This window comes from Gorilla gorilla, chromosome 20 (assembly GCF_029281585.2).
Source record: "Gorilla gorilla gorilla isolate KB3781 chromosome 20, NHGRI_mGorGor1-v2.1_pri, whole genome shotgun sequence".
In the NCBI taxonomy this organism is placed as follows: Eukaryota; Metazoa; Chordata; class Mammalia; order Primates; family Hominidae; genus Gorilla; species Gorilla gorilla.
Window position 1 is genome coordinate 29,290,057 of NC_073244.2, and position 14,452 is coordinate 29,304,508.

Genomic DNA, 14,452 nt, shown 5'->3' on the forward strand with positions numbered 1-14,452 from the left:
TTGGAGAATTAACTCATACATGGATCTGATCCATAGACGAGTTGGTGACTCTCAGACTAAGACTCCCAACAACAGTGAGGTTGTGACTTCACTAAGGGAACACAGTTTTCAGGAGAGATTTAGTCTCTTGTGTACAAATTCAGTCCCCTGTTGAGATTGTGACTCACATGCTTAGCCCAAACCTACAGGTGTTGACTCTCATACCTGGAACTGGAAAGTGTGTGGGATTAATCTCATCCCTGGACCTTCCTATAGGCGTGAATCTGATGTATGCCTCTGCCCAGAATCTAAGTGATTCTCCTGCCTGGGTCCAGCCTTCAGCAGAGATCATGACATATCACGTGGTCCAGCACTTAGCTGATGTAACCTATTCTCCTGCCTTGGCTCTGCCCATAGAAGGCATTGTGATGTATTGCCAGGCCCTGCACCCAGGTTATGTGATTTCTGCCTGTGCCCTGACCACATTGGCTATTTTGACATATTGCACTGTCCAATACCCAGGTGATGTTACTTTTCCACCTGCGCCCTTCCAACAGCGGACATTATAAACTATCTCTGTGCCCATCACTTATGTGTTCTGACTTTCTTCTCCTGCATGGTTTCTGCTCACAGGAGGAATTGGGACATATCCCAGGGCTCAGCACCCAGTTGATGTGACTCTTCTTTTTTTTCTATGTTCTGCTTACACAAAAGATATTGACCTATTGCTGGGCCCAACACCAAGGTGATATTACTCTTTCACTTTAGCCCTACCCTCAGAAGGCATGGTGACATATTGCTGGGCCCAACGCAAAAGAGATTTGAGTCTTTTGCCTGGACCCTGCTTACAGGGGGCATTGTGATATATCTCTGGGGCCATCGACAATTTGATCTGAGTCTCCTCTCTTTCCTGGGCTTTACCTATAGTAGGCATTGTGATGTATCTCTGGGCTCTGCACCCAGCTAATTTGACTTGCCTCTTCTGTCTGGGCCATGACTACAGATAAGAGTGACTTATCAGGACCCAGCACACAAGTGATGTAGTTCTTCTGCCTGCTCTGTGCCCACAGGTATCATTGATACATATCTGTGGTCCCAAAATGTAGAATGTGACTGTTTTTTTGGGTGGGAAGGGACATGTCCACAGTGGGGATTTTGACATATTGCTTGGCACAGCATTTATGTTATTTGACTCTCCTCTCATGCTTAGGCTCTACCCACTGGGGTAATTGTGACATATATCTGGGTGCAGCCCCTAGGTTTTATGGCTATCCTCTTTTCCATGATCCCTACTCATAGCATACATTGTGACATATCTCTGATTTTCTCACCTAGGTTATGTGACTTTCTTGTCTTTGCCCTTCCATCAGAGGGTATTGTGACATATTGCTAGGTCCATTATGTAGGTGATGTGACTCTTCACCTGTCCCTTCACCCAAAAGGTGAAGAGAGACAAAGTGAAACATCTCTGAGCCAATTTCTTACATAATGTGCCTCTTCTCTGCTGCCTGAGAAATGCCCCCAAAGGGGATTGTGACATATATCTGGGCCCAGCACCTGAATGTTGTGACTCTCCTGCCTGGACTCTACCAAGAGAAAATACTATGATATGTCACTCGGCCCTGCACACAAATGATGTTACTCTCCTGCCTGGGCCTTACTTATAGAGGGGATTGAGATATTTTCCAGGTGAAGAATTCAGGTGATGTCACTCTCATTTCTCAGCCTTTCTCACAGGTAAGATTGTGACATATTACTCAGCCCAGCACACAGATGAAATTTTTCCTCTTGTATGCAAACCCAGCCAACAGTTGCTATTGTCACCATAACACATGAATAAAGACCACTGTTGAGGTCCTGAATCTTATATGTGAACACATCAACAGTTGGAATTGTGACTGTCTTATGTATTTCTCACCAGACGTGGGATAGTGACTCATTTCTGGATTCAGCTCACAGGGATGGTGATAACTCTCATACCTGGATGAAGCCAGTAAGAGAGATGTTGGCTCTGGTAGCTATGCTTAGGGGTCTGGGTCTTTTACTTGTAAGAAGGTAACAGAAGATTACGACACTTACACATATGGTATAAAGCTCTTGGGCAATACAGAGTGCCATTACAGGGCCCAGTCCACAGGTGAGATTGTAACTCTCCTATATACACCTAGCGAACAGTTTGAATTGCCACCTTCACACATAGACCGAGCCCATTGGTGAGGTCCTGAATCTCACACATAAACCTATTCCACCATTGAAATTATACTGTCATATATGGATTCAGCCACAGGTTGAATGGTGACAAATTTCTGAACTCAACTCACTTGCACAATGAACCCAGCCAATAGAAGGTGTGTTGACTCTTAGGCTTAGGGCAAGAGGCAAGGTTTTGGGTTTCTCACTTGTTTGAAGGTCACAGAAAATTATCAAACTCACTCATATTGTATAATGCCCTCACATTGTACAGAGAGTGTCATTACATAACTCAGCACAAAGTGGAGATCGTGACTCTCAAATGCACGCCCAGCCAAGAATAAGAATTGTGATCCACACATACAGACAGAACCCACTGGTGAGGTCTTGAATCTCACTCTCAGATGAGTCCACAGTTTGAATTTTTAATGTCATGTGTGGATCCAGCCACAGGTAAGAGGGTGACTCATTTCTGAACCCAACTAAGAGGCACAGTCATGATTTTCATACCTGGACCCAGACAATATGAGAGGTGTTGACTCTCATACCTGGGCTTAGGAAAAGAGGTAAGATTGTGAGTTTATACAGCACTAATGTCTCAGAGGGGATTGTGACTCTCACCCAAACAATGTACAGCCTTATGGAGGTAAAGAGAGTGTCATAAGAGGACCCAGAACACAACTGAAATTGTGATTCTTATATGCACTTCCAGCCCACAGTAAAAAGTGTCACCCTCCCACATGAATACAGACCACTGATGAGCTTCTGAATTTTACATCTGGATGCAGTTGAAAAGTGGAATTGTGATTCTCATTTGTGGATTTTGTCCACAGGTAGATGATGACACTAGGATCAGGGTTCATCACACCGGTGAGGCTTTGACTCTGATAGCAGGACATGGTCTGCAGGTGGAACTGGGACTCTCATGCATGGATTCAGTCCATCATTGAGATTGTGACTCATGTACTTGGATGCAACGCACAGGAGGTGTTGACTCTCCTACCTGAAGCTGGGACACGTGTGGAATTGTGCATCTTAGCCCTGGACCTTCCACAAGTGTTGTTGTGACATATACTTTTGCTTAGCACCTGAGTAATTTTACTCCCCTGTCTGGGCCCAGCCCTCAGAGGGGATTGTGACAGATACCTGTGTCAAACACCTAGGTGATGTGACTCTCATGCTTGAGCCCTACCCACAGAGGGTGCTGTAGAATATCACTGGGCTCAGCACTTAGGTCATGTGACTCTTATTTTCAGCCAGGGCCCTGCCCACAGAGCCATTGTGAGATATCACTGAGCCCAGCACCTCCGTGATGTGACTGTATGGCCTGTGCCCTGCCCACAGTAGGTATTGTGACATACCTCTGAACTCATTACCTAGGTGATGTAACTCTCCCCTTTTGCCTGCATTCTGCCCCCTCAAAATGGACTGTGACATACCACTTAGGTGCTATGATTCTATTCTTCTGCCTGGGACCTGGCCATAGGGGAGATTGACTCATTTTACTGAGCCCAGAGTGCAGGTCATGTGACCCTCTATCCTAGGCCCTGCCCACAGGAGGTATTGTGATTTATCTCTGTGGCCATAATTTAGGTGTTGTGACTCTTCTATTCTCTCTAGGCCATGCCAGTTGAGGGGGATTGTGACTTTTCTATTCTCTCTAGGTCATGCCGATTGAGGGGGATTTGGACCAGCATAAGGGTAATTAAAAACTCCTGCCTAGGCCATTCCCATAGAAGGCATTGTGACATATCACTGGTCACAGCACACAGGTAATTTAACTCTCCTTCCTGGGCCCTGCCCATAGGGGATACTGTAACATATCTTTAGCCCAGCACTTAAAATATGTGACTCTCAAATGGTATTTCTAGTTCTAGATCCCTGAGGAATCACCACACTGACTTCCACAATGGTTGAACTAGTTTACAGTCCCACCAACAGTGTAAAAGTGTTCCTATTTCTCCACATCCTCTCCAGCACCTGTTGTTTCCTGACTTTTTAATGATCACCATTCTAACTGGTGTGAGATGGTATCTCATTGTGGTTTTGATTTGCATTTCTCTGATGGCCAGTAAAGGATTATAAATCATGCTGCTATAAAGACACATGCACACGTATGTTTATTGTGGCATTATTCACAATAGCAAAGACTTGGAACCAACCCAAATGTCCAACAATGATAGACTGGATTAAGAAAATGTGGCATATACACACCATGGAATACTATGCAGCCATTAAAAATGATGAGTTCATGTCCTTTGTAGGGACATGGATGAAGCTGGAAACATAATTCTCAGCAAACTATCGCAAGGACAAAAAACCAAACACTGCATGTTCTCACTCATAGGTGGGAATTGAACAATGAGAACACATGGACACAGGAAGGGGAACATCACACACCGGGGACTGTTGTGGGGTGGGAGGCTGGGGGAGGGATAGCATTAGAAGATACACCTAATGCTAAATGACGAGTTAATGGGTGCAGCACACCAACATGGCACATGTATACATATGTAATAAATCTGCACATTGTGCACATGTACCCTAAAACTTAAAGTATAATAATAATAATAAAAAAATGTGACTCTCCTAGCTGGTTTCTTTTCCACAGGTGGGAATTTCACATATAACTGCACCCAGCACACAGGTGAAATTGTGACTTTTGTATGCTCGTCCAGCCAACAGTTATGAGTGTCATTGTCTCATATGGACAGAGAACTCTGGTGAGGTCCTGAATCTTGTACACAGACATAGTCCACAGTTGGAATTTTGACTGTCATGTGTAGATCCAGCCACAGGTGTGATGTTGACCTGTTTATGGAGTTAGCTCACAGGCACAGTGAGAACTCTCATATCTTGACCCAACCAATAAAAGAGATGCTGACTCTTATAGCTAGGCTTAAGGAAACTAATAGGGTCCTGGGTCTCCTACCTGTATGAAAGTCACAGAAGATTATGACACTCATGCATATTGTATAAATCCCTCTGGTGGTATAGAGATTCATTACAGGGCCCAGCACACAGGCAAGATTGCAGACACCGCTGACAGTACCATCACCCTCACATATAAACAGAGCCCACTGGTGAGGTCCTAAATTTCACAAACTGACACAGTTCACAGTTGGGATTGTGACTGATCACAGGTGAGATGATGACTCACTTCTGGATCCAGCTTAGAAAACAGTGATGGCTCTTTCACCTGGACTCAGCTAAATGGAGAGATGTTGACTCTGTTAACTAGGTTTAGGGGAGCACATAATGTTCTGGGTCTCCTGCTTGCATAAGGGTAGCAGAGGATTATGACACTATACATATTGTACAAAGTCCCCCATTGGTCCTGAGAGGGTCATAACAGGGTCTGGCACACAGGTGAGACTGTGACTCTGATATGCACACAGGCAGAGTAAGGATTGTCAACCTTCTACATGGACACAGCCCACTGTTGAGATTCTGAATCTCACAACCAGAAGCAGTCAAAAGTTGGAATTGTGACTCTCATAGGTGGATGTGGTCCACAGCTGAGATGATGACCTCAGACCAGGAGGCAGCACACCTGGAGGCTGTGACTCCTCTACCGAGATGCAGTCTGCAGGTGTGATTGCGGCTGTCATGCACAAATCCAGTCCACCTTTGACTTTGTGACACCCTTACTGAGACCCAGTTCACAGGAGGAGTTCACTCTGATACAAAGAGCTGGGACATGTGTGGGATTGTAAATCTTATCACTTAACCTTTCTGCAGGTGTGATTGTGATATATATCTATTACACACTGAGCACCGTCATGTTTGCTACATTTATATATAAAAGCATCCACATGACTTATGAAGCTTCCCTAGTACTTACTGAAACAAATTGACTCAATAAATAAAATTTACTTATGTCACTTATAAAAAGGGAACAATAACTTAAGAAAAGTTAGCTTATATAGGGTTCTCCCATAGAAGCTAATGGAATGTTTTAACTAAATAAAATGTAACGATACACAAATTGTGGAATTATATCTAAAAATAATTTTGTGTGCATGATTAAATTTTATAAAAAATATTCTTATAACTCAAATCAGCTCAGATAAATATTTCATAAACTATAAAACAAAAAAATAAGAAACAAAAAGATTGTGGGTCTAGGCCGGGTGTGGTGGCTCACGCCTGTAATCCTAGCACTTTGGGAGGCTGCGATGGGTGGATCACCTGATGTCAGGAGTTCGAGACCAGCCTGGCCAACATAGTGAAACCCCATCTCTACTAAAAATGCAAAAATTAGCTGGGTGTGGTGGCACATGCCTGTAATCCCAGTTACTCAGGAGGCTGAGGCAGGAGAATTGCTTGAGCCCAGGAGGCGGAGGTTGCAGTGAGCCGAGACCACGCTATTGCACTTGAGCCTGGGCAACAAGAACGAAACTTGGTCTCAAAAAAAAAAAAAGATTATGGGTATAGCATGAGTATGATGCAAGTAAAAAAAGAAAATTTGCATGGAAAGATTCTAAATGATAAGCTGTAAGATAGTGTAATAAACTGAATACAAAGCAGAGTATATACATTTGCTTTTAGCATTTTTGAGGATTTTTGTTTTCTAGTAAATTAGACATCTTATTAAAATGCTTTGTTTTGTTTCAATATTGCTCTTTTCTTCTGAAAACAGTTACAAACTTACATTCAAACACCCTTACTCCTTAAACCTGTTATATCTTTAGACTAATAGATGTGTATATTTAACTCTATGTAAGTCAAAACTAAAACTCTATTGTGTGCTCTCAGGCAGAGGCCACGTGTTCAAAAAATACATTAAAAATTTTTGAAAATTATTCAGGACTCAGAAATATATTGATTTTATTTACGTTTGTATATAATTTATGACGACCATAAAAATAACCATGTAGCCAATAATAATTTAACTGTACAACTTAGAATAACTAAGACTGTAGAACTGAATTGTTTGTAATACAAAACATAAAAGCCAGAGGTTATAGGTACCTTATTTATTACAATGTGATCATTATATATTGTATGACTGTATTAAAATATGCCATATATGGCATAAATATATACACATATTATGTAAACACAAAAACTAAGAAAAATAAATTTAAATGTAAAAAAAATTTAACCTACAGGAACCATATTCTTTAACTTATTCGTAGTTTAAAGCCACTAAAAAAGAAGAATACTAGAGATGTTAGTCTATTATGTTACCAAATAGTGTATTGTAACCATCTTTTAAATATACCCTTGAGTAAGGTGGAATAGGTTAAAATTAGTGGCATAATAACACTTTATTGAATGTATAACAGTATTTAACATTATAAATGTTGAATTGAAAAATTAACACAATCCAAAACTTTAAAAAAAAGTTTTATCACATAAAAGTACAATTAGTAAAATGACATACTAATTATTTTGATTTAATTTTAACTATAAGAATGATTTTCTCTCATAATAACGCATTAGAATATTACTTAGGGCTGGGCACAGTGGTTCACACCTATAATCACAGCACTTTCAGAAGCCAAGGCAGGCAGATCACTTGAGGTCAAGAGTTCAAGAACAGCCTGGCCAACATGGTGAAACCTTGTTTTACTAAAATAGAAATATTAGCTGGATGTGATCAGGGGCAACTGTAATCTCAGCTACTTGGGAGGTGGAGACAGGAGCATAGCTTGAACCTGGGAGGAGGAGCTTATAGTGAGCCGAGATTATGCCATTGCACTCCAGCCTGGGCAACAGAGTGAGATTCCCTCTCAAAAAAAAAAAAAAGAATATTACTCGGAATGCCCTACATCACTCAATTCTGTAAGTTAACCACAAACAGCCTTTCTACTTAAATTTTCATCATGCATCTTACATTTCAATGTCCTTCGTCATCCATAAGGTAATAAACAACGACCGCCTAATAGTCTCCCAAATCTTTGATGCAGAATTGATCACTTTTTTTTACATGTGAATACAACAGAAATGAAGAAATAGCATGAAGTAATTTAAGAGTTGAATTCCATCATTATTCAGTTTCCAAATAAGCTGTTTTTTTTTTTTTCTTTTGAGACAGAGTCTTGCTCTGTCACCCAGGCTGCAATGCAGTAGCAACATCTCAGCTTACTGCAACCTCTGGCTCCCAGGTTCAAGTGATTCTCATGCCTCAGCCTCCCAAGTAGCCGGGACTACAGATGTGCACCACCATGCTTCGCTAATTTTTTTTATTTCTTTTTAGTAGACATGAGGTTTCACCAAGTTGGCCAGGCTGGTCTTGAACTCAGGTGATCTACCCACCTCGGCATCCCAAAGTGTTGGCCTTACAGATGTAAGCCACTGTGTCTGACAAAAAAAATCTGTATTTTCAAGACAAAAGTCTACTTTAAATGAAATTATGACTCTTCAAAGATCTACTTCTTTTAAAGTTACATACAAATAATTTTTCTTTTTACCAACTTTAGTTTTGGATTTTTTCCTATACTCAGCAATCTGATTAATGTCTGAAGTTTGAGACAGATATTTCTACTGTGAATTCTCTGATATTTACTTAATTTTGGATTAAAATTTTTTAATATTTACTTCATCTGCAAACATATATTTTAGTATAAACTTTCGTGTTTTATAATCTGTAGTTTTTGAAAAAATGTTTTTCCAAATTCATGAAATTTGCAGGGTTATTCTTCAATATAAATTCCCTGATGTTGAGCAAAGTTGGAACAACTACCTCAGGGTTTTCCTGTAGTACAAAATGTGTACAATAAAACCTGTGATACACGTAAAGGTACTACAACCCTCCTTATATTTATAATGTGTTTCCTCAAAATAAATATTCTTCTGTACTTTAAGGGCTTATATTTTCTGAAAGATCTATTGACAGCAATTGCACTTTTAATGCTTTTATTTAGTATGAACTCTCTGATGCTGAATAAGATGTGAGAAGATATTAATGACATTCACATTTTTTCCCCCAGACAGTCTCCCTCTGTTGCCCAGGCTAGTGCAAATGCTTTCCTTTGCAATTAGGCATGAGCATTGGTTAAATGTTTTGCCACATTGTTTATTCTAGTAGTTTTCTACAGTATGAGTTATCTTACCTACAATCAAGTGTGACAGCCATTTAAAGGCTTTGTCACATTCTTCACATTTCTAGGATTTCTCACCAGTATGATTTCTTTTATATTCAGAAAAGTTTCAGGTGTTGCCAAAAGCACTGTCACATCTTTCAGGTTTGCAGTTTCTCTCTAGTATGAATTAGCTTATGTCTGTTAAGAATTGAGGATCTGTTAGAGGCTTTCCCACATTCTTCACACGTGCATGGTTTCTCTCCAGTATGAGTTGTCTTGTACGTAGTAAGCCTTAAGGACTGATTAAAGGCTTTGCCACATCCGCACAATTGTAGGAATTCCCTCCAGTATGAATTACCTTATGTTTAGTAAGGATTGAGGAAGTTAAAAAATTTGCCACATTCTTCACATTTGTAGGGTTTCCCTCCTGTATAAATACCCTTATGTTCAGTAAGGGTTGAGAACTAATTGAAAGCTTTGCCACATTTTTCACATTTGTAGGGTTTTTCCTCCAGTATGAATTCTCTTATGAGTAGTAAGGTGTGAGGATTGGTTGAAGTTTTTACCACATTCTTCACATTTGTAGAATTTCTTTCCAGCATGAATTTTCTTATGTTTGTTAAGGACTGAGACCCAGCTAAAGGCTTTGCCACATTCTTCACATTTGTAGGGTTTCTCTCCAGTATGAATTCTCTTATGTTCACTAAGTCTTGAGGACCAGATGAAGGCTTTGCCACATTCTTCACATTTGTATGGTTTCTCTCCAGTATGAATTACCTTATGTTTAGTAAGGTTTGCAACCTTACTGAAGGCTTTGCCACATTCTTCACATTTGTAGGGTTTCTCTCCAGTATGAATTCTCTTATGTTCCATAAGGTTTGAGGACCACTTAAAGGCTTTGCCACATTCTTCACATTTGTAGAGTTTCTCTCCAGCATGAATTGCCTTATGTGTAGTAAGGCTTGAGGACCAGCTGAAGACTTTGCCACATTCTTCACATTTGTAGTGTTTCTCTCCAGTATGAATTACTTTATGTTTAGTAAGGCTTGAAAATGTAGTAAAGGCTTTGCCACATTCTTCACATTTGTAGGGTTTCTCTCCAGTATGAATTATCTTATGTTTAGTAAGTGTTGAGGACCACTTAAAGGTTTTGCCACATTCTTCACATTTGTAAGGTTTGTCTCCAGCATGAATTCTCTTGTGTTCAGTAAGGCTTGAGGGCCAGCTGAAGGCTTTGTCACATTCTTCACATTTGTAGGGTTTCTCTCCAGTATGAATTACCTTATGTTTAGTAAGGGTTGAGAAGTTACCAAAGGCTTTGCCACATTCTTCACATTTGCAGGGCTTCTCTCCAGTATGAATTCTCTTATGTTCCATAAGGTTTGAGGACCGGTTGAAAGCTTTGCCACATTCTTCACATTTATAGGGTTTCTCTCCAGCATGAATTGTCTTATGTGCAGTAAGGGTTGAGGCCTTACTAAAGGCTTTGCCACATTCTTCACATTTGTAGGGTTTCTCTCCAGCATGACTTCTCTTATGTTCAATAAGGCTTGAGGACCAGGTGAAGGCTTTGCCACATTCTTCACATTTGTAATGTTTCTCTCCAGTATGAATTGCCTTATGCTTAGTAAGGATTGAGAACTTACTAAAGGCTTTGCCACATTCTTCACATTTGTAGGGTTTCTCTCCAGTATGAATTCTCTTATAATAAGTAAGGGCTGAGGACCAGTTAAAGGCTTTGCCATGTTCTTCACTTTTGTAGGAATTCTCTCTAGTATAAATTCTTTTATGTTGAGATAGGTGTGAAAGCATGCAAAATGATCTGACATATTCTTTACATTTCAAAAGTTTCTTTCCAGTATGCCTTATCTTATGTCTTTTTGAATTTGAACATTTATGAAAGATGTTTGCATATTTGCCACATTGAAATACTTTGCTTTGTGTAGTTGTCAAACTCTGGTTAAGCTTATTATAACCTTTTTTGTGCACCTTACACTCATCCACATTGGTACAACCAATTTTTAACTGTAAATTCTCATGTCCACATTTGTCATATCTTCTCAATATCACTTTTTGGAAAGAATCTTCTCTGCCCTGCTCTGGCCAAAGGTCTTGAGCAAAATGAGAACATATAACTGAAAAGAAATAAAAATAACAAATTAGTCCACTTATTAGATAAATATAGTTTCCAAATTTAACCTATAAAATTATTCAAACTACATAAGCAAGATGACACTGCAGTATGACACAGGCCCTAATTCTTCACAGACATATAAATGTAATAAAAGCATACAGACCAAAATACATATGTGGATAATTTATACATGAGTTAAGTGTGTACAGTGTCTGAATTAAGCCCAATGCAAAGAGCCACATAGAAAAAAAGAAAAGTTTGTTAAATTTACCCAATCAACTCTTTCTGCTCCTCAATATTACCTAGTCCCTTCAGAAGTAAATTGTCAACTTCTGTTTTTTTTTCTAAAGGCATGTAAAATATTGGCACATACAATTTAATTTCTGTCTTCTACGGGCCTTTCCACACACTGGTTTCTGTCTCCCATGACATAAAGTGCTGAAAGATATGGTGGTATACTTAGAAATGACAGTTTGAGTGTGTTGAGACCAAAGATAAATACAATGCAGCAGAGCACTGCAGTGCTGCAAAGAGAGAAAAGGTGTACCAAGTAACTACTTTTCAGAAGAAACATAATCTCTTTTAACTAAAGGTAAGCACAAAATTTCAGACAAGACAAATCTGAAGAAGATGTTTGAGAGACCCACATAATCTCTAGCCAAGACCATTGTTTTCTGACTACACCAGGACAAAGCTATATTATAAATTTTTAAATGTCCAAATCTCAAAGATTACAATCTATACAAAATAGGGCAATATAATCCCATCAAAAATATTATAAAATTTTTATAAAGAAACCATTAAAAATGTATATACTAATTTTAAAGATTGAATAATACTCTGAGTGAAATAGGAACACAAAAGACTACAGAAAATCAGAAAAATGAGGATAAGAACAAAAATATCTACATTGTGGTGATAAAAAATACAAAAATAACTGATTCTAAAATTAAGATAAAATAATGTAAAAATAAAAAACAAGATCAAAAAGCAAATTAGGATACACACAAATACATTTATAACAAAAACATATTTATAATCACAATTTGAACAGTTACAGACAAAAAGAATCTTAGGAGCTGCAAGATAAAAGTGATTTGCAAACATAGTCTTATGAGATAACCAGTGAATTGTCAACAAAAGATTTACAGGCCAGAAGAGAACTGTGTGAGATAGTCAAAGTCCTAAAAAAAAAAAAAAAAAAAAAATAGCTATCAAGTGAGAATAATACCAAATCAGCAAATCTGTCCTAATAGGAAAAAAACCTTTCAAAATAATCAAATTCACAAAAAGTATATTGGCACTGCATATGTCTTCCATAGGAAAGATGCTGAAAGCAGTTCTTACCACTGAAAATAACGTAACGTAAAAAAACAACACCTAGCGTTTGAGCTCTGCTAAGGGTCAGACTGCCACCTCAAGTGGGTCCCTGACACCCATGTCTCCTAATTGGGAGACACCTCCCAGTAGAAGCTGACAGACACCTCATACAGGAGAGCTCTGGCTGGCATCTGGCGGGTGGCCTGTGGGACGAAGCTTCCAGAGGAATGAATTGGGCAGCAATCTTTGCTGTTCTGTAGCCTCAGCTGGTGATACCCAGGAAAACAGGGTCTGGAGTGGACCTCCAGCAAACTCCAGCACATCTGCAGCAGAGGGGCCTGACTGTTAAAAGAAAAACTAACAAACAGAAAGGAACAGAAGCAACATCTACAAAAAGGATGTTTACTCAGAGACCCCATCTGAAGGTCATCAACATCAAAGACCAAAGGTAGATAAATCCATAAAGATGGGGAGAAGCCAGCGTAAAAAGGCTGAAAATTCCAAAAACCAGAATGCCTTTTCTCCTACAAAGGATCACAACTCCTCACCAGCAAACAAACAAAACTGAACAGAGAATGAGTTAGACAAATTGACAGAAGTAGTCTTCAGAGGTGGGTGGGTAATAACAAACTCCTCCGAGCTAAAGGAGCATGCTCTAACCCAATGCCAGGAAGCTAAGAACCTTGAAAAAAGGTTAGACGAATTGCTAACAGGAAGAACCAGTTTAGAGAAGAACATAAATGACCTGATGGAGATGAAAAACACAGCATGAGAACTTCGTGATACATGCACAAGTATCAATAGCTGAATCGATAAAGTGGAAGAAAGGATATCAGAGACTGAAGATCAACTTAATGAAATAAAGCAAGAAGACAATATTAGAGAAAAAAAGAATAAAAAGAAATGAACAAAGCCTCCAAGAAATATGGGACTATGTGAAAAGACCAAATCTACGTTTGATCGAGGTACCTGAAAGTGATGGGGAGAAGGGAACCAAGTTGGAAAACACTCTTCAGGATATCATCCAGGAGAACATCCCCAACCTAGCAAGACAGGCCAACATTCAAAGTCAGGAAATACAGAGAACACCACAAAGATACTACTCGAGAAGAGCAACCCCAAGACACATAATTGTCAGATTCACCAAGGTTGAAATGAAGAAAAAATGTTGAGGGCAGCCAGAGAGAAAGGTCGAGATACCCACAAATAGAAGCCCATCAGACTAAAAGTGGATCTCTCTGCAGAAACCCTACAAGCCAGAAGAGACTGGGAGCCAATATTCAACATTCTTAAAGAAAGGAATTTCAACCCAGAATTTAATATCCAGCCAAACTAAGCTTCATAAGTGAAGGAGAAATAAAATCCTTTACAGACAAGCAAATGCTGAGATTTTGTCACCAGCAGGCCTGCCTTACAAGAGCTCCTGAAGGAAGCACTAAACATACAAAGGAACGACTGGTACCAGCCACTGCAAAAACATACCAAATTGTAAAGACCATCAACACTATGAAGAAACTGCATTAACTAATGGGCAAAATAACCAGCTAGCATCATAATCACAGGATGAAATTCACACATAACAACATTAACCTTAAATGTAAATAGGCTAAATGCCCCCAATTAAAAGACACAGACTGGCAAATTGAATAGAGTCAAGATCCATCTAAGTGCTGTATTCAAGAGACCCATCTCATGTGCAAAGACATACATAGACTCAAAATAAATGGATGGAGGAATAGTTACCAAGCAAATGGAAAGCAAAAAAAAAAAAAAAAAGAAACAAACAAACAAAAAAAAC

The 14,452-nt window shown here is 39.3% G+C and overlaps 1 protein-coding gene across 3 annotated transcripts in view; it reads right to left on the reverse strand.

The window, feature by feature from the left end:
* Positions 1-4,874: 4,874 nt before the first annotated feature.
* The window catches only part of LOC101153126 (zinc finger protein 728), a 53,864-nt gene continuing 44,286 nt past the window's right edge, over positions 4,875-14,452 (reverse strand). For 2 of the 3 annotated variants that reach the window (XM_063701179.1, XM_055372325.2), the window contains one exon: positions 4,875-11,335. In XM_063701179.1, the coding sequence (XP_063557249.1) occupies positions 9,690-11,335 (1,646 nt within the window). In that variant the 3' untranslated portion in view covers positions 4,875-9,689. The remainder of the gene's footprint in view (positions 11,336-14,452) is intronic. The other variant, XR_010131923.1, reaches the window with a different exon arrangement.